General features: G+C 38.1%; 1 protein-coding gene across 2 annotated transcripts in view; it reads right to left on the bottom strand.

The window, feature by feature from the left end:
* The window catches only part of pcdh15a (protocadherin-related 15a), an 87,142-nt gene that overhangs the window by 19,539 nt on the left and 41,348 nt on the right, over positions 1-26,255 (bottom strand). For both annotated transcript variants that reach the window (XR_013787601.1, XM_079473719.1), the window contains exons 18-26: positions 25,635-25,751; positions 17,519-17,659; positions 16,978-17,090; positions 9,838-9,947; positions 8,923-9,063; positions 7,638-7,765; positions 6,257-6,472; positions 4,413-4,501; positions 3,604-3,780 (exon numbers count right to left, since the gene is read on the bottom strand). Coding sequence is in view for 1 of the 2 variants with exons in the window: in XM_079473719.1 (XP_079329845.1) it covers positions 3,604-3,780; positions 4,413-4,501; positions 6,257-6,472; positions 7,638-7,765; positions 8,923-9,063; positions 9,838-9,947; positions 16,978-17,090; positions 17,519-17,659; positions 25,635-25,751 (1,232 nt within the window). In the remaining variant the exon portion in view is untranslated. The remainder of the gene's footprint in view (positions 1-3,603; positions 3,781-4,412; positions 4,502-6,256; positions 6,473-7,637; positions 7,766-8,922; positions 9,064-9,837; positions 9,948-16,977; positions 17,091-17,518; positions 17,660-25,634; positions 25,752-26,255) is intronic.

Below are 26,255 nucleotides of genomic sequence, written 5' to 3'. Positions count from 1 at the left end.
ATTCAATTATTTATTTAATATATACAGTACTCTTGGTTGGTTCTGATTGATTGTATGATGCCCTGATATTATTGATGTACGGTGTCCTTGAGTGCCATAAAAGGCGGCAATACATTTTTTTTATAAATAAATAAATATAAATGATGCCACTTGAAGTGGAAAAACATACCTTTCAAAACATATACAAACCCCACAATAAACCAATTCCTACATTTAATTCGGAGCTCACAGTACTTAATAAATTCCCTTTGCCTCATTTGGCAACAAAGCCCCTCTTCCCCTAACCACTGACATCCAAAACACAGATGAGTGCTTTTAAAACGGCTTCAATAGTTCCTCCTTCAATAGTTCCACCCTGGCTGTCCTAATGATTTTTGACCAGTTGCACAAACGTCCCTCATCATGGAGGAAATTGAAGGTTCTCTCTAGGCATCGCCTTCACTCTCAACCAGATCCACTTCACTTATCGGCCCAACATGTCTGAAAGCCATCAACCATGTTACTACCTACAACACAACCTAGATGCAATCCATACAAACACGTTTATTCACGATACACTCATCTATTCTGAACAGACTATGACACAGCATTCTTTTATATTGGCACTTGCCATTTATCATGCATTTCAGTAGTCTAATTTAATAAAACCATTTATTTTTATTCGCGTCCTCAACTACGGTATAGCAGATGAGAGGGATGATTTGAGAAATGTAGGTCAATAACCCTTTTAAAAACGACGCTGTTATGGTGCTTTGGCTAGACTGTATATTGACTTATGTTAATGTATTAGGGGTTGTAAATAATGCTCTCTCCTCCCTGCATATCTCGAAGTACACTATGAGTTATACTTAAAAGATCAACATACGAATCACACAATAAAATATCGGGTAAGCTCGTTTTCACTTTTAGTGCGAGAACCAAGGAACTTAGGATCAAATAACGTGGTCTCTTAACGTACACCTAGTCTTTGAAAGGGACATTTACTGTATATCAGGGGTTCCCAAACTCTGGGTCATAAGGAGGGCCACGCGATTCCATTAACTGACAATTAAACATGCATAGTTCACACATTTATTGTGCGCGTTTACAACGCGAAACAAATAGCTTATGGCTGCGTTTATTGAAATATCCCAATATCTAGGGGAATAACAATAACAAGTATGCCATCATTTTGCAGCCCTACAATTAGGTATCTTGATATTGCAATTAAACTTATTCATTAATGACACGAAAATAAAAAGTAAAGGGAGTGAATGTTTATTTCCCTGTTTTGTCATTAAAAGTTGTGCCATGAGTAGATAAGCCTACCTTTGTTACCTGTGTTTGGGAACCCCTGATTTGCATAAGCATAATATATGTTGCTATAGTATCTTTATTTATACTTAATAAAAGCGCAGAACGCAGAACATATGATCAACAGCTATAGCAGGAAAAACACCTAGAGCTGAATTTAGGGGCTGCTCCGTTGAGTTTGTCTTGACAAAGTAAGACCAGCAAGATCCAAAAGCTGCTGAATTTGCTACCGTGGCAGGTTTATTTTTTTAATAACTATAACTGGAGCATAAATTGCAACCAGGTTTTCACAGATTAAACGCACATACACAATTGCTCCGCGGATGGCGCCATCTTTGATCTAGAAAAAATATTGGCTGTATCGCGAAACTTTCCACCACTATTTGTCTCTTTAAATATTCTCTAAATATTCTTCGCACCTTTAAATAATATAGTTAAAAGCTAACAACCCTCAGTGTAAAGACACGTCAATGTACTGGTGTATTTAACTTTAGAATTTCGATTGTATAGATTGCGATGTAAAGAAGCGGAGTGAACTGCCAACAGTGATAAGATATAGCTGAGAGCGCTCCAGACCAACCTTCCAAATGTATGACTTACAGAAGCTATACTAAACTATAACGTTTCGGGAAACACATATTAAAGATAAGGTACAGCTTAAGGTATAACTTAAGTACCACATAGCGTTCAGAAGGTTCCGGGAAACGCGGGCCTGTTCTTGCATGATATTTTGAACACGGCGCCTGGGATCTTTTAATACGGTTGGTACAAACATGCACAGCAAGAAAGGATTGTTTTATCTTTTTCGCATTAGCCACCTTTTGTGGGGAAAGAGAAACAGCATGTGCGAATTCACGCTGGTAGAGATGCATAGTGTGAATGTGCTAAACAATGACTGTCTGTTTTTATCCTGTTTCACCGAGTCAATGCGCTTGTACCCAGCTGGATGACCCGATTCGTCAATACAACACTCTACACTGAGAGTGATGAGAAGGATTCTTGTTGCAAAAATACTTTTGCTGACAGGAAAGCAAACATTGAGATGCAACTCAGACGTTGAGAATCATGACCTCAGACATGAAAACACATTGTCTTAAAGTGATAGTTCAGCTCAAAATGAACATCATGTCATCATTTAGTCACCGTCTTGTCATTTCAATGACTTTCTTTCTTCTGCAGAACACAAAAGAAGATGTTTTGAAGGCCTTGCCCATTTGACTTCTATTGTATGGACACAAAATCAATGCAAGTCAATGGGTTCGCCGTTTTTCAGTTACGAGCATTCTTCAAAATATCTTCTTTTTGTTCTACAGAAAAAACGTCATATTGGTTCGACATGACATAAGGGTGAGAAAATGATGACAGAACTCAGATTTATGGGTGAACTATCCCTTTTAATAACAGCATGGACGGATAAAACTCTCATTTCATGTCCACTGACAATATTAGATCCCCTGAGCCATAGAAGAGCAATATCTAAGTTTTAAGCTGAAGATGCACTCAAAGCCAAATAACCTGTAAGACCAAACACAAACAAGTGCAAAAACAAGGGTATAACCAAGGCAAGGAGTGTGTAAACCAAGAAAAACACAATGCAGAATACAGCAGGTGGTCGGTGTCCTCTCCTGTGTTTGTGAATATGAATGAGATGCGTGTTGGCTCGGTAAACACATATTTGAATAGGATCCTGATGGGTCTCGTTGTGTCCCGGAGACAGACGTGTCCCTCTGCCGTGCCACAGGGCATCGCAGAGTTTAAATGAGCTTACTGCTATGTATCGGGACCCCAAGGGAATTTCTCCTTTTGGTAAAATGGGACAGGTGTAATAACAGCGCCTCCGGAGCAGCATTACAAATGCAATGAATCGTTTCTTTCCTCATTTAGAGAGCAAATGATGGGCAAACGAGGAAAAAAGTAGATCCAAGAGAGATTGAAACCACCCATAATAATATTTTTTTTCACCATTGCTTTACGAAACAGTAATGAGTCTCGGCTCATTTCAAGATAACAGCCTGCAAATTAATGAGCATGCGAGTTGACTGGCGATTCCGTCCGTAGACTCGCGTTCGATTCATATGATTCATTAAATTGATTTATCAAGCCCATCAAGTGAGCGGTTCATTTGCAAACTGCACTGCATGGGAGCATGTTTCTCTCTAGTCACACACTATTCACAAGCTCACAACATATATATTTGACGCAGCAGATACAGCGTGGACACAGCGCCGATCCCAGATAGCTACGGAGAACATGCTGGGACAAGCGAGCTTGCTGTTAAAGGCATCGGGAGTGGGTCTGTGTTTGGCTTACTTGAAGAGCTCTTGTCTGGAGATGGCTCTGTTGGTTAGGGGGTCGATGGCGTACACCTGCAGATCAGATTTAGAGTAGTCCTCCAGTTCATATCCTTCACCATGCCGACGGGGGCCGATCGACTCCACTATCACTTTGGCACCCGGGATCTGATCTTGCACGTAGCGTTCCAAAATACTGAAACACAAGGACAATATAATGACGAGCGATCTGACTAGATTCTTTTGGGATAGTTGTGATGAGTAAGGAAAGATGTACGAGTGCGTTGTAAACACATCGCATAAGGGGAGGGGCTCATAATACAACATTAATGTTTAATTCGAGGCGATTCTTTTTGATATAGTATAAACTTCAGTATATTTACAGTATGGTACATCTTTAGACACAATGTGTTACTTCTTCAAAATAAAATCTTGTTTCTCGTCAACAAAACACACGTCTGGGTGATATTTCACCCTAAACCAAAAGAGAAGAAATACATTTTGCATGAATGAAATGGTGACATTCTGACATGATTTTCATGACAATTAAGCACATTAGCTCTCATTACTGTAATGTGGATCTGTAATTACAATCAGATGATGTTTCTCATTAGATGCTCATTATATTAATACAATCATGAGAATAATCCTTTACAGAGTGATTTTATCATTTATTTGATTCAAATCGGCAGCACAACAAATGCTACTTTGACGCTAAAAAAATTGTTTGAAAAATTTTCTTTTTCCAGCATCAACGAGGCTTTTTGTCACGTATTATTATTATACGGCACAATACTGACTTGTGTTTTGCTTAAAGCACTTTCTTACGCAATCAGCTGCTCTTTATTCTCTTCCACAACGGTGGGCGGCACGTTTGAGACCACAACCTGCATGTCCAGGGCGTTCACAACTGACACCTACAACACAGAGAGGTAGAACATGTCATGGCTTTTCATGCATGCTGCTTGACAACTAGGCATCAGGTTCTTAAAGGGGCACACAAAAATGTAAGTGTTGGAACAAAAGATGCATTCTACCTAAATGCGAATCCTCACCCAGACCTGCCTGAAACACCTCGTGTAACCACACCGCCACAAATCTACGTCAGTTCGTGGTATGATTTGACTAAGACCGCCCAAATGTATACGCAAGTAAGGTGGGCGTACCTGTCAGTACAATTGCGTTACATTTCGTCACACGCTTGCAGTATTCGACCAATCACTACGCACTGGTTAACTGGCCAATCATAGCACACCTCGTTTTTCAGAGCGATGACCTCCGTAAAAAATCTGCGTGTTTCAGAGAGGCGGAGCAAAGTGGAGATACAAACATGCCCGGTATGTGGAAAATACAGCGTTTTGCTGTAATCGTGTATGCAAATTGCATTACATCTAAAAAAAACGATAATATTCGTTCTAGCCCTGTCACATGACGCCTTTAAGAAATCCTTTATTTTCTTACTCCAATTATATATTTATTGTAAATATATTTATTATTAAATTTTTATCACAAAGTGTTAGGCTACATGCCAATTTAAAAGACAACTTTACTGTTAGTAAACATTGTGACACGCTTTGGTGGGTGGAGCTTAAGTGGAGGCAGAAAGATCTATAACTAACAAAGTTAGCTAGCATACCCTATACGTTCAACGCTACGTGAAAAATAACCTTGTTCCCCACTTTGTAATTCGGGCATACGTAAGATTTTTATACCCTCATTATCATCACCACCAACAAAAGGCTTTTTATCTTAGGCGTTATGAAGTGAATCGTGAGCATTTTTGATGATCGTCTCTGTTTAGTCTGCTCGTTTTATTTGCGTTTAACCGCAGCTGTCGTCAGTGTTTTTGTTTGGCAATGGCAGCAGGTTTGTGTTAAAATATCAAATTGAAGGCTGTATTCTGATGGTTGTGGTACTAAACAACACAACAGGATAATATTATAAACTCCTTGTGTAAACGAATCTGTGCTGGTTTGTATTGGCCGCCTCCAGTTTTCCCTCTGTTTTGCCTCCAGCTAATGCCGTGACGTAAGCGTGACGTTGGCCGTAAAGGGGTCTATAGACTTCAGCAAGTCAATACAAGTGTCCAAATGAATGCATATACGCTGTCTAAAATAATTTTATGTTGGCAGTGAAATATTCTGCAAAGCAATGCAAACACAAATGAAACAATTCCTAAAACAGTGACGCACCCATATAGATTTTTTTTAAATCCCTCTCATGTTATTAAGCATTCATTAAATTTGGAGACTTCCGGGAATCGCACAATCACAGTCTGCAACAGGCCAAGAAATATAACGGCGTAAATTGTTCAGCCGACGGCAGAAAGAGTTCATTTACATATTCATTACAGCGCTAACTAGTGCGCAAACACCACACACAATTACATAAACACACATTTAGTCTAAACATCTTAAAATGCACCAGCATACATACTGAGTCAAAACCAACAGCCCTTCTGAGATACGCCTTCGCTTCATAGCATAACTGTTATGTGATTTAAATTATTCAGTGATTTGACTTCAGCTTAAGCCAAACACTCATTTTGCTTAGCCAAAGGGATAAGAGAAAACTTGATTTCTCAAACCGAACTATTTGCAGTTAAATGATCAGAGTTGGAACTATGAACTCAATAATGTGTTGAATGCACAGGGTCGCTGAAGTTTATTCACCACCACATCAGCTCTGCTGCTCAACCCCTGTCCGTAGTTGTCCGTGGCGATGACCTCAAACTTGAAGTAGGACCGGCGCATGTTTCTGAACATGATAGCGCTCTTTATGACACCCGTGTAGGTCTCAATGACGAAACTGTCCTGTCCCTCTGGCGTGGGTGGGATGATCAGTCTGTACGCCATCTTACTGTAGTTTCCTGTGTCGACATCTGAAGCCTGAAATATAAATCATGGGGGAGTTCAATTGAGGGTTTTTAAATAAATTAATTTAATTTATCCCATCCATTCCCACCCTAAAATTGATTTTATGATTTTCAAATAATATTTAGGCCAATATTTGATTTGATTCAATAAACCGAAATGTTTGAATCATTCCTGAGCTCAGTGGTTAGATCATGGCGTTAGCAACGGCAAGGTCATGGGTTCAATCGCAGGGATTGTATTTAGTAACAAATGTATAGTATCACGCAATGTACAGTAAGTCGCTTTGGTTAAAAGCGTCTACCAAATGCATAAAAGTAAATCTAAATATAACCTTGGCTTGATAAATGATTCATTTTATAAAACAGTCACTAATGGGCACCCTGCAGGAGTCCAGTGATATGTACAGTAATATACAGGCGTCTGTAACTTGTCCTCCACATTATCAGACATGGAAAGAGCAGCTGTCTGAGAGCAGTGACTAAGAGAGTTGTTTTATACAGAGCGAGAGATTGTTCTCTACTGTTGACAGGTGTGTCTGGACGTGAACAGTGTGTTCCTCGCCGTAAAAATGAAACGCAAGGCAACACAGACACCTGCAGAACATTTCTAATGTCACTAATCAAAAACAATCAAACATTCATTTAAAGAATTTGTTTAGAACAGAATATCGATTATAATAAATAAAATAAATAAAAAAAAATACGCCAGATTCAAGTCACATTGTGCAAAATAAATGTGTTTAGGCAAAATGTCTGAAATGCAGGGGAACATATATTCAAAACACAGGCCACAAATAGTAAAATGAATGGACATTTTCTTTAAACATCAGGTAACAAGGCTGGGCTACTAGACCAAATTCGCCTCAAAACCATATTCAAAACTACTCGATAAGGATTTTCAATTTTCATCTTATGATTTTTATATGTATTTATAAAACTGACGTTTAGATTTGAACAGTATTTTTCCTTCCCGGAAATCGAATTCAAAACTTTTGCACTGCTAATGCAATCTTATTTGTGACATTTAACAAACTTAACATTGATGAAACTTGATGAAACTAATAAAGAAACAACTGTAGATTTTGTCTTAGCATCGGGATACTAAAATGTTTAAGTATATAAGGGATTGCATCATTTTGTCAAAAATGTCCCTTCTCAGTAATGAATGTTATACTTACCACAATTTTAAGGACTGTGGTGAAAGTCTTCGTGTCTTCTGTCACGCCGCCGATGTAAAGGGACCTCGTGAAAACCGGCGGGTGATCGTTCTCGTCCTGAACTTGGATAAAAACCTTCGCTGTGTTTGCTGGTTACCATCCAAAAGACATAAGGGAGAAATATCTCAGTAAAGGAAACATCATCCCTATTTGTCACAGTTAAAAGTAAAAAACAGAGTTAATGTAAACAGAGCTGCTTCAACCCTCTCCACGCTGTGGCAAATGTGAGAAATACGCTCTGTCAAAAAGCATTTGTCTTCTGCCGTGCCACGCGACAATATATAAAGTCATCTAGTCTTGATCTAAGCACACACAGGGGTAAAGCACAGATGAAGGGCTGTATATCATAACTCAATGAAAGAAGTGGGAAGAAAAGAAAAACCGCAGGTGGGTGAGCTCAAGGCCAGCCATCAGAACCAAGAGATACAGAGAGAGCGTGTGCCTGTCCTGTTACAGTATATATACAACAAAACACATGTCATAAGCAACCAAACAGACATCATATACAATGAACTAAGCAGTTATTTTGATGTTCCCTTGACATGGATAAATACATTACAAAGTGTCTTTGTGTAGAACTGACTAGTTCACCCAAAGTTTCATTTCAAAGCTGACTTTCAGGCTTCTGCAGAACGCAAAAGAAGATAGTTTGAAGAAATTTGCAACCAAACAACACATGTTTGGACATTTGTGTTTCGCAGAAAGAAAAGTTTTAAACAGGTTTCGAACGACATGAGGGTGAACAAATGATGACAGTTTTAGGGGTCTCATAGAAAGAGAGAGCGGTCATTTCTAAAACTCAATAAACTGCACTTGCTCTTAAAGGTGGTGTGTCTGGTTTCCGAATCACGTTTTTTTCAGCAGTGGTGCGTTAAAAGGAATACATTTAGAGACATGATTTCTCTGGAAAAGGTTTCTGCACGCTACGCTTTGGCGTGCTGTGCTCTCGGCACACGTCTCAGAGAAGATGTGTTTCTGAATCTCTTCAAAAGCACCACCACTACAGTTGCTTACATAACAAAACATTTCAAGACAATTACTGTCGGACTACAAAATTGTCTGATGTGATGTCTGAAATGTTTTATAAGTAATATGTGTAGTAAAGGCTTTATGTGTTAAATTGTTTGTCTCAGAACACTGTAAATGCGTAAAATAGAAATCAAGACTTTTGCAACTGTTATTTCACTCTTAAGAAGGTAAGAGCTCTGTCAACCCCCTGTAGAGAAAAAGGCTTTGGTGTTCTTACTTTTGGAGGGAGCGCGAAGGTTAGCGAGGATGATGGTGAGCGAGTCGGCCTGCACCCGCAGCACGTAGCTGGTCACCTGCTCGTAGTCCAGTGGTTTATTTGTGTAGATGATTCCGGTGCGGTTATTGACCATAAACTCCCCTACAAACACAAATCACATTAGAAAACAGTTCACCGCAGCACCACGAGTCGAGAGTGCAAGCCGGAAGTAACTCAGATTCACTAAAGTGCATCGAATTTACAAACTCAAACCATTTACCGTCCAACTTAAAGGCATAGTTCACCCAAAAAGTTTTATTCTGACATCAATTATTTAACCCCATGTCATTCAAAACCTATGTATGACTTTTTCATCTGCGGAACATGAAATGATATGAGGGGGAGCAAATGATGACAGAATTATTATTTTTGGATAAACAATTCCTTTGAACAGGTGCTATAAGTCCACATAATGGTCTTGTATCTAGCATATACTTTAGCCATAAAAAGGTTTTAGGCATTATATATACATATATATATATACTGTATATCACAATTTATTTACGCCCAGTTCTGGCACAAATAATATTTCGGCTTTTACCACCCAAGAAAGCAGACGCTAGCCGTTATTTCATTTGAAAGAGTCATTTTTGTACATTTTCAACAGCTCACAGCAATGGTAAGTCATCCGATAACTCTGCCAATTTCATCATTTTAAAAGTCAATTCATGAGTCTGGATTACAGTGTTTGTGTGAAGCTGTAAGATCCTAGAAAACGACTCTAGATTGCGACAGTCTGCTGCATTCTCTGGGCACTCAACGGGCAAATTGCGCTTAGCGCTTTCTGGATGCATTGGCCTTATTACATATAAATGACACTATCGGCAGGTGCACTTTATTCCTGGTAAATTCCCCCCGGGGGTTCTGAAAACTCACCTCCCTGATTTCCATCCACTATAGAGTAAAAGACTGTGGTGTTGACAGCTGCCGCGAGAATAAGTCCCACCGGCGTACCGACAGGTGCGCTCTCACTCACCGGGCTGAACCTGCACAGCACAGCAGAAAGCAGAAACTGCATTCAGTATTTAAACATGAAGGAGAGAGACGGAGAGCTGTCATGTCCAGTGTGGTCACTACGATATAAATGTCAGTTTCCTGCTGAATATTACATATACAGTATATTGAAGCGTTTTAATTGACTCTCCATCAGCATAAGAGACCATCAGAAAGTGCAAGGAAAAGAAGGACGTCTCTTTAAAGCATGAAAAGAGTGAAATCACTGCATTAGAAAGAGCTGTGGATTAATCGCTGGCTTTTAAAGGAACTGGATTTCTAAAGCTTTTGTGCAACCTCAAGTGATTTTAAGGTTAGGTGTTGGAAACTGGTGGATCGCCACTTGAAAAACAAGGCATTATTACTCACTAAAATGCTAATATAATTGAATATTAAATAAATAGGCTTATCAACTTTTAAATGGGATGAAAAAAGAAAATATCTTTTGTTTTAAATGAAGGCCGTCTGACTAACTCTTGAACGGAAGTCAAACATTTAAACCACGTTAAGACTTTAAATAACACAACTGACATTTACACAATTGCTGTTGGACAAATGGGTAACATTTTTTAGTAATGTGTTAACATTCTATTTACTTTTATACGAAAAAGGTTAAACTATGGACAATATAACATGATGAAAACATGATATTAAGTTAACCTACTTATTAATAACTGATATATTATTAATACTTTTCAGAGAGAGAGAGAGAGAGAGATGAATTAATAAAAAAGAAAGAAGTAAAATAATACAGAAATAACGTTTCTCTGTGTGTTTTCTTTGACCACATGCCAGCTATCAGAAGGGGGCGGACGTGACACTCTTGTCTCTATTGTAGAGCAGTCAAAATACAGCCATCGCTGTCTGAGGACGACAAAGAGGCGCTCACTGCCTGGGCATCTTTGGGTTATAAATGGGGGGAAGTGCTCCTCTCTGTCTGTGAGACAATAGGGCGCTGCAGCAGTCAACTGCTACACCGACAGCGAGAAGACCAAGGTCACACAAAAATCTCACCGATGCTCAGCTTCACATCGGTTACCATGGGAATTACAGAGGCCAGAAATAGCTAGAACCTCCTTGTGTGGATGAGGAACCACAAAAATAAGAGAAGCTTTCTAATGTAAATGAGATGTGCGACAACAGCTCACGTCCGATTTTTATATGCTTATTATTCTAAATCTATGTATAATTGCACAAGGCATTTTTCCTCCTTTATACATATTTATAGAGCACTTCACTGTTTTTTGGAGACAGTTGGTCTTAAGTTTTTCATTTCTTCATTTTATAGCACTGCATATCTTTTATGCCTTGACATAATAAAGATTTTTTTATAGTAGCATTGTCTTTTTTGTAATAAATAAAATTCATTACCAAATAAATTTACGCCATTTCTACACCGGCGCGACGCGACAACACACGGCCTGTTCTAATGGGATTGTCGCATGGCGTCCAGTGTGGATAAAATCTATAATTATAATTGGTTTTAATGCGATCTATTGTATTTTGTCGCGCCGCTGCGCGTTCGGTGTAGACGCATTGTTAATATGAAACATATACAAGTAAAGAGAATGTGAAGATGACGTCATGCCCTATTGCAGTGCAGCCGCCATCTTGGGAGGATCCTACTCTGCTATTATTGTTTTGATATTAATCGTTACTTGTTTTGTTTGATTGTTTTGTTGGAGAAATCGAAAGTGAAAGAACCAGGGGTTTTTCGTGCGTAATGCTATTGTATTATTTACATTACATTTATGCATTTGGCAGATTTCTTTATCCAAAGCGACTTACATTGCATATTATACTATACATTTGTTTCAGAGCAATCTCTGGGATCGAACCCGTGACCTATCGCCATGCTCTAACCACTGAGCTACAGGAAAGCGAAAGAAATTATGCTATATGACTTTGCATATGCATGTGCCACAAAGCATATTAATTACATTACCAAATATAAATAAGGAATATAAAGCATTAGATTCACTTAGATGAACCGGTTCCATAACGCGATTCTCTTAAGCATTTGAGACATCATATTGGTGTTGTGAACCGCAGAAGCTATGACCTGTTGTGCAGCCGACCAATAAAGTTACAGAACCCATCAGCAGGAACGCCACCTGTGACCAACAACACAGCCGTGATTCTGTGATCTCCAATGCTAGAATCAATGTGTGTGTGAATGCCCCATCAGACCTCATTAACAGTGAATTAAAAGAGCATTAATTCTGCTTCAGTAATCAATGATGCACTTTAAAATAAAGACCAAATCTAGAGTGACTTCTACATTATTCAGTTTGACATTGCAACACCATTACAAGAGCAACACGGAAGTACATGAACGATGCAACCACCACCTAATACAGCTGTGACCACGATGATATCACTGATCATAATGAAGTAACCTTTTTTTGTTTCTCTTCCACAAAATCATCATTTAAGCATATGCTTACACAACATAACATTTAAAGACAACATTAAAGCACGGTTGGTGGAATGTCTTGTGGAAAGCCGCGTACCAGAAGCAAGGCATCTCATGAAATGTGGTGATTATGTAAAAGAGATAATGTACAATTAGTCGGCCATTACCGCAAAATAAACCAGACGGGATCATCACAGCACAGCAGAGCATCACGGTTGAATAACCAGAATGGAGTATTCAAGACAGCGGTGTAATGAAATAACAGTTTTAATCTTCAAGAGCACCATATCATGCACCGTCGAGAGTACTGGACCAGGTGATTTACAAACATGATTCCCATTACAGCAATCCCTATTTTTTTTAACTGTATTAGATAAAAAGAAATACTGCAATATATCCAAGGAAGACATCAATCGGAAAAAAGCCTGAATCCATTATATGTAAAAAATAATTTGCGAAATACATAAAGTGTAACAATACTTGGCAATATAACTATTACATCTTTTTTTGCATGAATGTTGGGGGTCTTAGTAAAAATGCAAGTTCTAAAAATAGGCGTAGTTTCTCTATCTAAAGTAAACTATCTTGTTTTCCCTTTTGATTATGGGGTAAAAATATGACATTGACATGTTCTTGACAGGTCTGGTGAGACTCATCCGATGTTTTAAAGTGTTGAGGTGTCAACGTGACAGAAGCCCAGGGCAAAGTGCTGGATGATGAGGACAAACCCTGACAACACCAAACAACTTCTCGGCACTACCTGCTTGTGTGCGCGTCTGCGTGATTGTGTGTGACTTGATGGTAAACAAGAATTATTAATCCTTGACAACGTATGACCTTCTCTGCAGACGGGTTAGTTAGCGAGACCTGTAAAGTACCAGAAAAACGGCATAAATGTTTTGTAAAGATAGAGGATTAAGCCTCAAAATATTAATACTGCACGGCACATTACATGAGGATCTCTGTACCGCTGGTGGATTTAAACTGACTGAGATGAGAAATACGGGAATTCATTGTAAATGTTTTCTGAGTCAAGTCAGAATCTGTCTGCGCTCATAAAAATCAAGAAATTCAATGAGTCGATATGACAAATGATACTGGACAATGCGCTCTTGGAATCCACCAACCACGACTGTATCGAGCAACGACACGAAGCCAAACTATTCCCTCACTGCCAAAAATGTTGAATGTGCGTTTGAGAGATTGTAAATCTTCATTTAACTCATTTTAATCCAGTGTGCTTTCATCAGATCTCCGGAGTCTCTCGACCAAAGTCGGCGGTCTAATGAGGTCTACAGAGAAACGCTGCCTGCTCTGTATAGCTCATCCCATTAGAGCTTCTCTGAAGTGTTCTCCCTGCCTCTGCTGCTTTAGTCAACACACGGCCCTTTAAACATCAACCCCTCTCAGAATGGACTTCAGACTGCATAACATAAGAGTTGAATGAAGCGGCGAATCACACATGGGAGACACAATACAACTTTATTACCTCCTCAACAGTCAAAAAGCATTTCGAAGGAATGTTTCACTAAAATATGAATATTGTGTCTTGATTAACTCGCTGTATTTATGTTGTTTAAATGTAACATAATAGAAACTTTTGAGGAGACTGACAGACAGAAAAAGATGCAATAAAAGTACATTTAGAATAAAGTCATACACTTTGGGACAACACGAAAGTTAACAAATTATGACAGAATTTACTTTTTGGGGAAACTGATCGGGATAATTTGCCTAAAAACGAAAATTCTCTCATCATTTACTTACACTTGAGTTGTTTTAAACCTGTATACATTTCGTACACAAAAGAAGATATTTTGATGAATGTGGGAAACCAAACAGTTTTGGGGCACTATTGACTACCATAGTAGTTTTTTCCTTATATGGTGCTCAATAGTGCACCAGAAGCGGTTCGGTTACAAACATTCTTCCAAAAATCCTTCTCTTTGTTCTGCAGAACAATAAAAAAGACAAAGGTTTGGTTCTACTTGAGAATAAGTAAATAATGACAGAATGTTCATTTCTGGGTAACTATCCCTTTAAGAGTCACAAAGAAGGTGAAAATTCTGCGTTTTTTGAAAAATAAAGTCTTTAGTGTTGTCGTAAATGACCCATGCGGTGCCTTTATTTCTCTCAAATAAGTGTATTATACACATCACTAGCCATCATAAACTGTATCAAATTCATGTTTACGTTGTCAGTTCATTTATTTGCTAAAATACCCAGACAAATGGTGCGATGAAAATCTGTAGGATGTATATCTGGCTATAGTAATGAAACTGCACGCTGGCCTGAGCAAGCACAGCAGTTTAGCTCATACCAGAAGCCAGCTGCGATATATCAATCTTACAGACGAATGGCAAATCTCTCAAACCTAAAATAGACTGACTTTTCATTTATAATCGCTATGGAAACTGCTGCTACATGAAAACATCGGCGGGACTCTGAGATTAAGGCAATAAGGCCTCATCTCCCCAGATACAAAAGCAAAAGAACATGGAAGAAGTTTGGGCACCTTCTCCACAGTCACACTTATATAAAGTCTACTGTATTGTGGAGAAAATGCTGATGGTGAAAACTATTTGGAATCAGGCAAATGCATTAGACAATACTAATCCTGACATTAACACACCACACCATTTGCAATAAAAACCGCACAACATTCTTCAACATTTAGACTAAGTTAAAGACTTTTTATCACAATGACCTAGAGCAGACAGCCAGCACAACGCTGGGGTGGCTGCAGGACAAATCTCTGAATTGACTTCAATGTCTTAGCCAATGCTTGGAAGTTGGAAACCATAAATAATGACAAAGGCTCTCCATTCAATCTGACAGAGAAACAGAGCAAATCCCAGTGGGCTGTCTGTAGGAGAAGAAACGAGAAAACTCAATGCTGTAATCGCTGCCAAAGGCACTCTTACAAACTACAGAAAATGGACCTAAATACTTAAGTTTATTTTTGCTGTTTTGTAAAAAGAAATGAGTACCATTTAGGGTAGACAATATGTCCAAATTCCTATCTTGTGCATTCCTAGCATTTTTGGGGCACATTATACTGTATACACATTTCACACACACAAAAAAATTAAATTTATATTAAAATTAATTGAATAAACATAAAACAATGACATTATTTGCTCTTTAAAATGCTGGGTTATTTTAATCATCAGTAATGTTGCTGGGCACCCATAAACCTAAAGAAAAACCAACAACCCTCCAACATTTTTGACTCGTTTTGGACATTCCACTCCAGGGTAAATACAGAAATCATGGAGCTAAATTCAATACTTTTAAGACTCTTTCCATACATTTTAAGACCTCATCCCCACTTCAAATTTTAATCATACATTGACCAATATGCCTCACGGCTATTCCCAGAGACGGCCCTCCGCCATGATTTAAAAACTCTTTATCCTCCAACCATTTGCGTGAAAACTTCCATTTCCCCATTAGTCAACGATGTTGTTTTACAACAGAGAGTAAATGGACCTTCCACTATTTGCCTACGCAATTATTAAATTCAGGCAAACCCTGACCTCTCTGGACGAATATGAAAAGATGATACAAAATGTAATACCTTTGAAAATGGCTTTTAAGACTTTTTAATACTTCATAAGGGACTTCTTTTTCTCTAAATGTATTAATTTACTTTTAATACTTTATTAGGACCCCGCGGACACCCCGCACTCACCCTGCTACCTCGACATGTCTACTCTCACAGTAGTATATACTTTCACACCATCCAGAACCACCTACAACAGTTCATGCTGATTAAAATGACGTACAGCAGCAGTGTGATAAAAGAAAAGATCTATGAATCCAATTTTCACCATCTTGGAAATGACACATACCCACTCAGTGTAAAGAATAATTCACAGCTCCTTCACCATCTCGCTGCAGGAGGGTCATTTCTACCACCACATGCTGGCTGAAGCTCTATTTAGTCTCTTTCTGCTATATTCCATTATATTTTTAGATCAAAGTATTCTTTCCATTTTATACATGAGGGACAATAAGTACGAAAAATGTATATATTAAAAAAAAATGATTCTTGTCCTACCGGCATCCCACAATTCGATTTGGCTTTTTTACTACAAATTGCATTAGAAGCTAAACACAACAGCAAATATAGAGACATTTACCAATTTCAATTTATAAAATGTACATGGATATCTAAACTGCTGATGGCTAGAACACTAAAACAAACAGAAACAATATATTTCACCCATGAGATGATTTAAGTGAGTGCCTTTCTCGTTGAGGTCCGTCCAAACCACTATCGTCATACTGTATGATGTTCAATTGAATCAATACTCCAAACAAAATCCTTGTGTGCCTGAAAACTTTTAAACCCTTGAGACGACACTCCAGAACGTTCAATATCCGTATTCAAGCCCGCTGATGAGCTGCAGACGTGCCCTTTCAGAAACAACAGCATGTCTTTCGAGAGCACTACACCAGCTAGAGGACGCCTGCAGCTAACACTCATTATTCAAGCAGATGTTTTCAACGAGGCATCTTAACACTACTCAGAAACCTCAAAGAGAACATGTCATCATGTATATTGCAATTTTCTGTTGTCCTTTAAAGACAGCTGCACACACCTGTATTCCTCCTCGGTGAAGATGGGAATCCTGGATGGCTGGAGAACCGTGATTTCCACTGTGGTTCTGTTCATCTTCACCGGTTCTCCATCATCATAGGCGATCACCACCAGCTATAAGCAGAATTTTTTCATTTTGGTGTCCTCATGTTAAACAACGGTTAAAGGAACTGATGGAATTGCGATTTTTTTATGTAACTTGGCTTAACATGCATCATACTTTATGCTTAGACATTTATATATTAATTTTATCACTAATATTATACATTTCTTAATGTCTATACATTTCTAAAATAAAAGATAATGTTGAAAATACTTTTTGCAGGGCATCATGTAATAAAAGTCTAAAAGTTTACATAATATTCATTTCATGAAATAGTCATTCATCTAAATAAAACGGCTAGATGAATCGATTTATTTATTTTAAACAAATGTTTATTATATACTACTTAATATTATTATAATACATCATTAATATATAATACTCGTAATGTTTATAATATAATACATTCATATTTTAAATGCTCTCGCCCCAGACTCACTCTGAACACAGCGGTCGGCTGCTCGTTCAGGTTGACTTTGGTGATGATTCTGCCCGTGTCCTGCACCACATCAAAGATACTGCCGCTGTAGGGAGACTGCTCCTGATCCACTCTGTAGCGCACTTTACTGGCGGGCATACCCTGTGGGACGAACACGGTTAGTATCAGCACATCCCTGGAGCACATCCACCTCAGGTAAAAAGAGCGAAGCTGCCACATTATTATATTTAATTATATACATCACATTGTGATATAATTGCAGAGGTCTACTGTTATCTCAGCATCAAAAGGGCTTCAATCGTATGTCATTAGAAATTCTTTACATTATATAATATCAAAACAATTTGCAGAATATATATTTTTTCCTGTATTTTAACTGCTAGAAGACTGAATTAGCTAAACTGAGGTCATGAATTTGAATCCTAAAAAACACACAAGATGAAAAACAAATATGCATTGTAAATGCATTGTAAACTGATTTGCCAAATTGGAATGTAATATAAGGGATTTGAAAAATGTAATTTGAATATAAGTGTTTTGACAAATGAAAATATTAAAAAAATCACATAAAATTGAAGAGCTATGGCAAAGGTCAAGATTTTCAGAGGTGTTTTCTTCAAAAAGCTACATAAGTGGACATCTATTGTGCTTTTTGGATCCCGACAGCCCCTGGTCATAATATGCTTTCATTGAATAAAAAGCCCAACTTGGATATTCTGCTTAAACATCTAACTTTGTGGTCCATGAAAGAAAGGAAACCCAACCCAGTTTGTAACGGCACGGTGCTGAGCAAACGGTGACAGAATTAACACGTGAACCATTGCTTTAAAGGTCTGACTCTCTGGATTGAACTTCATCAAAGGTCTCGTGGGCATCATGTTTAGTCGAGCAACAGAGACCGTCGTCTGACGCACCTCATTCTGCCGATACTTTACTGCTCTTCTGTCTGACTGCATCATAAATGTTTGATGGTTTGAGATGCAGTAAACACAAAGAAGTCATTTATACTGCAGGAGAAAGAGACAGAAACAACATCGCATTTACATCTCTGACAGCCAAGAAATTGGTTTCTGGTTCCTTTTTTAAATCCATGTCTGAATTTCTCTACGGCTTATTTTCTGTGTCATTTCTTTTCTTGCTCTCCCTACGTTTCAAAGTATTATTTAAAAAAAAGAGGTGAATAATTGAACAGCTTCTGTGGCAGGAGGTGAAAATAAACAGCATTGAGGTTTGCTTGGCGACTAGGAGAGTAAAACGGAGGTTAAGACACCCCTCTGTTTAGATGGTAAATATATAGCCAAAAAGACCTGTAATTACCGCTTCATTCACTTTAGTGGCTGTATTTATGTGCAAAAGCATGTCATAGTATCTGCGAGTCTTTTTTTTGTTGGTCAAACGGACTTAAGTTTATGAAGAAAACATTTTTAATTACGACATTAAGCAAAATAATCACGCTTTATGCAGCAATCTATAATGTTGGCCTCTTTATCGCCATCTCTGTTTGAAACATAACATTGCAGGTTGTTTTACATATTTTTATTGTGTATTGTTTATTGTGTAAGCGGCATCTAGGTGAGGTTGCGAATTGCAACCAATGGCTCACACCACCCCTTCCTTTCAAAGTCTACGGTGGCTGACACAGTACTAAGATGTTGTCACATTTTTGCTTCTTTGCTGAAGGATATAATGTTTTTAAGAAACAAGAAACGCACTCTGTGGAGCAGTTTGTCCATTTGGGGCTACTGTAGAAACAACATGGTGAGTTCCATGTGGGATAGAAGTAGCTCATTCTAAGGTAATAAAAACATAACGCTTCATCATGTAAGGTCTTTATACACATCTGAATACATCGTTTTGTATAATACATTGCATTTCTGTCCATAGATCCTCCAAAAAATTGCATACTGGACCTTTAATGCTTTGAACAGACCTGCAAACTCGGAAGAGGTGAAAAAAGTGACAGCTATAAGACAGGGGTGGGGTTCCTGGAATTGTCATTTTCTTCAGTCTTTTGGCCAGCACAAGTTTTTCAATTGCACCACATGACACCTATGGAGCAGCAGCTAATCCCATGACAACAATTTTGAGCTACAGGAAAAAGTGAAAAATAGGGATTTGGGATAAAAGCGTCTGCCAAATGCATAAATGTAAATATAAAACATGCAGGGTTGAAAAAATAAAGTGCAGGACTGATATTAAGAGAGTTATTAAAAGAGATGAAGTGCAAGACCTGATTGATGTGATTTATAAGAGCTATTAAGAGCTTTTATATGAAAGAAAGTTCAAAAAGCAGATACAAGGAATACAAAAGTAACCCGCGCGGCTCCTGACAACATATTAACGTATTATAAAGTGAATGGATCAGTCTCTAAAAGAATGATTAAATATCATCTGTAAACTACAACTTCTGCGACTGAAACTTTCGACGAAAATCAATCGCACTGAAGTGCCTTACTCACTTAGAAGGACAGCGCTCCAGAAGTGGAAATTTGAAAGCGATTTTAGCAATTGTCTCTCATAACATAGCCGTTTCGATCACACGGACGACACTGTGAGCTGTTTCCATGATTCTGGATGGCCCTGCAAATCCAGGATCTGGACCAAAGACATTTTTTGTCGAGAGTAGACGCCTAAAATCCACAAAAAAACCTTATTGGATTAACACGATGCACATAAATGTTCAAAACAAATTTTGATTCAAAACGGAGAAAAATCACTTTGCAGATTGCAGCTTTTTGAAATTTATACTTGACAACCGGACAAAAATACAGATTAAGCAAATGACTTCTTGAAATATACCGAGAAACGAAATCTTCCCTCTGGGTTAAGTCAGAAAATAAGACAGGCTTTATTCTTGCTAATAGGGAATAAAGCAGCTATCACTTCAAAATATGACATCCAGGAGACATTTTCAACGGGCATCACTGTCAACACTCAAACCCGAGCCAGCCGCATTGGTAAGACACATTAAGTTTCCGCCTGCAGATTGTATTCATGTGCCGGCGATGTGATTAATGGCTGCCGGTTGTTCCTCTCTGTAGTGACAGTTCAAGGATGGGAGTTCATTACTCACCCCTTTAAATCTCTTCAAACAAAAGAAAGTCATGGAGTCACCGTGCAAGACGCGAGGTTCAATCGGCACAAAGGAAAGGAGGAGCTTTCATTACCCAGTGACCTTTGCGGCGTGCATAGAAATACCTTGTCATTATCTCCTTCACTGACGCTGACTTTAAACTCGGCGGTCCTCGTTCTATAATCATCAGTGTTTGAGCAGAAACCTAATGAGGACGGTCACTTCCTGTCTTCGCTCTCTAACGCGCTCTTGCTTTAGGGGCCGTTTCTCAGAAAGAGGCTTTATATGCGAGAATTACCCGATTTTAATTCCAGTCATGCCTGAGAGCAGAGCTGGCCCACCCGATAAGCAAACTATGCCATTTTCTCACGTAGGGCCGTACCGTGCCCAATATTTTTACACGTAAAAAACACAAGTATGCCACAGGCTTAAACGCAACATTGCAAATTCCAAATAACTGTAGTGGCAAATCAATTGAAAGGAGATAGGAGTTACTGGTTACAGAGCCGAGCACTGACCAATCAAATAAAAGAAGACAAAACTACTGTCACGTCTTCAGCTGTTCAGCAATACGCTTCGGTATAAAAGTTGAAATAGTGCTGTACAACACATGACAAACTGTAAGTGACTAAAACATTCAATATTTGACATCTGTTTAGTGTTTAGCGATTGAAATGTTGAACATCCGAAAGTATTCACTAATGCAAACAACAAAATGCTGATTTACTGTATATGAAAAATATGTATTAGGTGTTTCATGTAATTTGTAATTAAATAAGGTTAAGAATAATTGTGTGCATATTGAAAATTAATGGAATGGTTATCAAATAATACACTAAATAAAAAAGATTAAATCATCCTCATGGGCTGTATGGTTTTAAAATAGTGTTTATGGGTTGTGGTTAAAATAAAAATTATTATAATCTAAAAATAAAATCTTTGCAAATAGTTAAATGCATTGAACAATAAATTCCATAGCCATTGTTTGGTCTGTGCGCCAAATTTAAAGGGACAGTTCACCTAAAAATGGGAAGTAAAGAAATTATGAAAAATGTATTTTTGATGCACTTATGTATTTTGTTGCCTATGTTGTTATAATTGCTTCCAATGTTTCCTCATCTGTAAGTCGCTTTGGATAAAAGCGTCTGCTAAATGACTGAATGTAAATGTAAAATGTTTGGACAATCACAATACACTTGGAATGCAAGGTTTATGTGTTTTAGTTTTTATGACATTCCTACATCCCAAACACAGCTACTGATTCTCAACACAAGCGAAATTATGAATCTGGGGTTTCTGTGGGGTATCCAGGCTCGAAAACTTTCTAGCAAACATCAAAACAAAAACGCACGAAACATACCAAGAAACAGCCTGGAGAAGTACAGAAATGCAAGCCACTGAGTCTGTTCTCTTATAATTTTCATTAAACCTTGGCTGTCTTTGGCAAAGATGTGTAACCTTGCAAGGCAAGAATGAAATATCGGCATTTTCAAGGCCTGTCAATGAGGATTCTGATGATCAAATATTTCCTTTCCCAGGTTACATTTCTCAGCATACATTTTATAAATGCTTTAGAAGTTTACTTTTATGCTTGCAAGGTTGCACTGATACGCCTCAAAACATTCTGGATATGGATTTAAACTCCTAACATTCATCCTTCGATTCTGTGTTGTAAAATGTGTCTTAGGAGTAGTTCACCGTTAAAATGAAAAATAAGTCATTATTTACTCACCCTCTCGTCATTTCAAACTTGTATAACTTTCTTTCTTCTGCAGAACACAGAAGAAGATATTTAGAAAAATGTTGGTAACAGAACAGAACAGCCCCCCATTCGCTTCTACTGTAACCAATGCGAGTGAATGGGATGCTGTTAGCAACATTCTTCAAAATATATTTTTTGTGTTCTTCCGATAAAAGAAAGTCATTCAGTTATGGAATGACAAGAGGGTGATTCAATTATGACAGAATTTTCATTTGGAAGGTGAACTACTCCTTTAAGTTCCAAACAAGCAGTAAATTATTTGCATTCACTCCACTAGTACATCAAAAAACCTGCAACACAGAACCACAGCGCAAGCACTGTCAAAATGTCCTTAAACTTGAAATAAATGAACAAATAAAATGTAAATCTTTCAAAACCGCTCTGGTGTAAATCAGGCACTGCTGTGGTTCTGTCTGTGGATGACTCCTGCAGGTTAACCTCCCAGCATGCACCTGTCCCCTACAATGATATAAACACACAGGGTCACGTGTGTTTTATATATTTCTTAGCATTCTTTCTCACCTGCTGCCAGTAGCTATGAACATCTTCATGTCATTATAGGATCAGACACAGTGGTTTTAAAAAAGGACCATAGAATTATTGATGTGTTGTGAGCACAGACATTTTGAGACGTCACAGCACAGAGAATGCATAGCTTATAAATATTAGGCTGTGCTGACATCTTCAGAGATCTGAATGACAAATGTGAGGCTGCCTTGGAAATTGGCTCCAGGATGGCATCTGTAATATCTTAAAATGCAGACGACGCTCGTTTTTTGGAAGAGAGTCATTGCTTATACCAGAGATGCGTTTTTGAATCTAAACCAACAGAAAGTTGATTTTAATATCAGTCAGCATCAGATGAGTAACTAAAAAGTGGTTCAGGCACCCTTGCTGTGATGTGCATTTTCTGCCATACGTTGGTTTATTCTTAGTAGCAAAAACCTCAGTGCTCAACATAACACGCAGCAAACTTTTAAAAACAACGGACTACAAAACCAACATCGCGTCTTATTTTAACATCCACTAGTGAAACAAAAAGTCCTGATCACCAAGTGGAGATGTTCTTTCTGTATTAGAGACATTCAGGCTCAGTGCTTCGATTCCATTTACAGAGCAAAAACGTTCATAGAGGTAAGGTAAAAAATGTTCAAGGGCAAAACAGTTCACCCAATAACGGAACTCACACTCGAGTTGTTCCAAATCTGTATACATTTCTTTGCTCTGATGAGCACAGAGAGGATATTTGGGAGAATCATTGTAACCAAGCCATTCTTGGCCACCATTGACAAAAAAATTGCTTTATCAATTTCTTAAACTTAGTTGAACACAAAAGAAGATATTTTGAATAATGTAGGATACAGTTCTGGGGCACTTTCGACAACCATTGTCATTTTGGTAGTCAATGGTGGCCAATGGTTACAAGCATTCGTCCAAATATCTTTCTCTGTGTTCATTATTGGGTGAACTGTCGCTTTACTGTAAAGAGCACATGAAACACAACATCTAACAACGTTTTATTCTTAAAATATGATAATAATGCCACTGCAAGAAGACCAAGACCAAACTCAATATTCTCAAAATCTCATAAAAAACAAGTTGGAATATCTTATGCAATTTTGCATCCCAAGAAAATGTATCCTCATTAAAATATATTTTACAAGATGGCTGCCAGAAACAAATTCACCATTTGTAAAAACACTTTTAGGTACAGTAACTACATTCAGACCTCCATAAAGTCCTTGAAACGTAGATGCGATTGGCCAGTTATTGACAGCCAATAAAGTATGTTAACAAGCACACTACCACACCGCACATAAAGGGACTCAAACCGTCCTTCTGTTTTACTATCTGTGGATAATAAACATTTACAGGCGCTAGGTGCACATCCAGCCCCCTGCGTGCACCGCCACTCAGAATAAACCCAACCTCAGGCAGCGTATAACCTTGTTTGTGTAATTTATAAGGTACAAATAGATGTGCGTGTTTGCTCTATTGTAATGGCCTTGTGTTTCCCTCCAGCTTTAAAACTTGCGGGAGCGTGCTGTGCTGCATTCCAAAACCCAATAAATATCTCCAGTCTCTGATGAAGGCACAGAAATCATTTCCTGTTTCACCAGGTTGTCAAAATCTCAGCGCCACCGTGCGTAATTTTATCGCAGAGTCGTCTAGTGAGCGAAAAAAGGGTCTGATCTCTAGACGGTGAACGTTAAACTGTTCTGTCAGATCAATCAAATAAGGACACAGAGAAAGAGGGACACAGTCTAACATGCTAATGCAGGCAGTTTCAACAGCGCGGAACAGGTACGATAGAGAGAGAATCTTAAAGGGGGGTGTTTAAAGTCAAATGATGAAATCAGTGTCTAGTGTATCATGTCTTCTAAACATGATTAAGGAATAGTTTTATACCAGGTGTATTTATGATTTCCTTTCTTCAGCTGAACACAAACTACCATTTATTTTTATATCCGTCACTGATGTCCATATACAGCTCCCAACTTGTTGAAGCACAGAAAAGCACATACATCATTACAGTATTTCATAGGACTCCAGTGGTTTATACATGTCTTCTGATGCTGAATGGTTTGTTTGTGAGAGACAATTATAAATAATTTTAACTTATTTAACAAAACTTAAACCTAAACAAACCCAAATCTAAATACTGCATGTGGATCAGTTGATACAGATTCTTCAAATCTCATTGGTTCTCATGACTAAGATATTTTATCCAGGAAAAAGAAATGACATTTAAAGCGATTGATGTGTCGCCATATTTAAATTGGCTTCAATTTCACCAAATAAGGTCAAAATGATAATTTCTCAACCAACACATTTATTAATCCATTGTATTCATTTGGCCTACTTTTATAATGGATATACAGCCGTGGAAAAATGAAGTTATCACAAAGATAATAATCATTTTTTTACTTAAATACTTGTACAAATATGATTGTTGCTTTAAAGGGAATTTGAACTTGTTTTCTTTGCAGTTTTTGAGGTCTGAAAAAAACAGGGCATACATTGTTTTGTTTTGAAATTTGGTAGAATCTCTTAATATTTTCTGCGACTGTATCTGTTTTATTTTAAATGTATAACAAAACAAAGAAAAAGCACACAAGATATGAGAAATATGAGAGGTTTAAAAATATTTTAAGCATTAACACAATTTTAAGTTTACTAGGTCATTTCTGATAATATCCACACCTATTTATGCTGTCATGTGATTCATCAGAACACAAGTTGAACAATGCAGAAGTCTACTTTTGTCTTTGTGTACTCACGGGAGGGTCCTGATCGTCTGCAAACACAGTGGTGATGACGGTTCCCTTCTCTGCGTTTGGAGCAACCACCCCTTTATACAGCGCTTGACTGAAGACCGGTGAGAAATCATTCATATCCTAAAAAACAGACAAAAGGATATTCATCAACCAAGAGGTCATGGTTTGGCTTGTTTGTGCCATGCAGTTACTGGTCCTGCACCAGCCGAACAAGTGTCTTTGAGATAAATGCTCATACTGAAGGACTCTCTCTAGGTATTATAAAGCCCCTTGATATTACCAATCCTCATTAAAACAGGATGGAGGCAAACGGTGCCTGCTGGCACTGTCTTTCCTCTACTCCTTGAGGAGATACACAATGACAAACACAACGTTAATCAGCTTATGGATTCTCCTGCCTTTCACTAATATTCGCCACCGTGACAAAAAGCCCTTTACATCATCTTTTATGGCGTTTTAAAGGTGTACCGAGTCTTTTTTTTCCCCTCAAGTTTTGCACACAAATAGAATTTTTGCCAAATGTGATGTACACTTGAATTAAACGAGTAATCGAGTTGCATCAGTAGCCAAGAAAAGTGGACACATCTCAGGTAGACTACCATATTAAAGGGCCCGGTCATGCAA

This window comes from Barbatula barbatula, assembly GCF_947034865.1.
Source record: "Barbatula barbatula genome assembly, chromosome: 14".
NCBI lineage: Eukaryota > Metazoa > Chordata > Actinopteri > Cypriniformes > Nemacheilidae > Barbatula > Barbatula barbatula.
The sequence above is the reverse complement of the archived record's forward strand: the minus strand, read 5'-3'. Positions and strand labels throughout refer to the sequence as shown.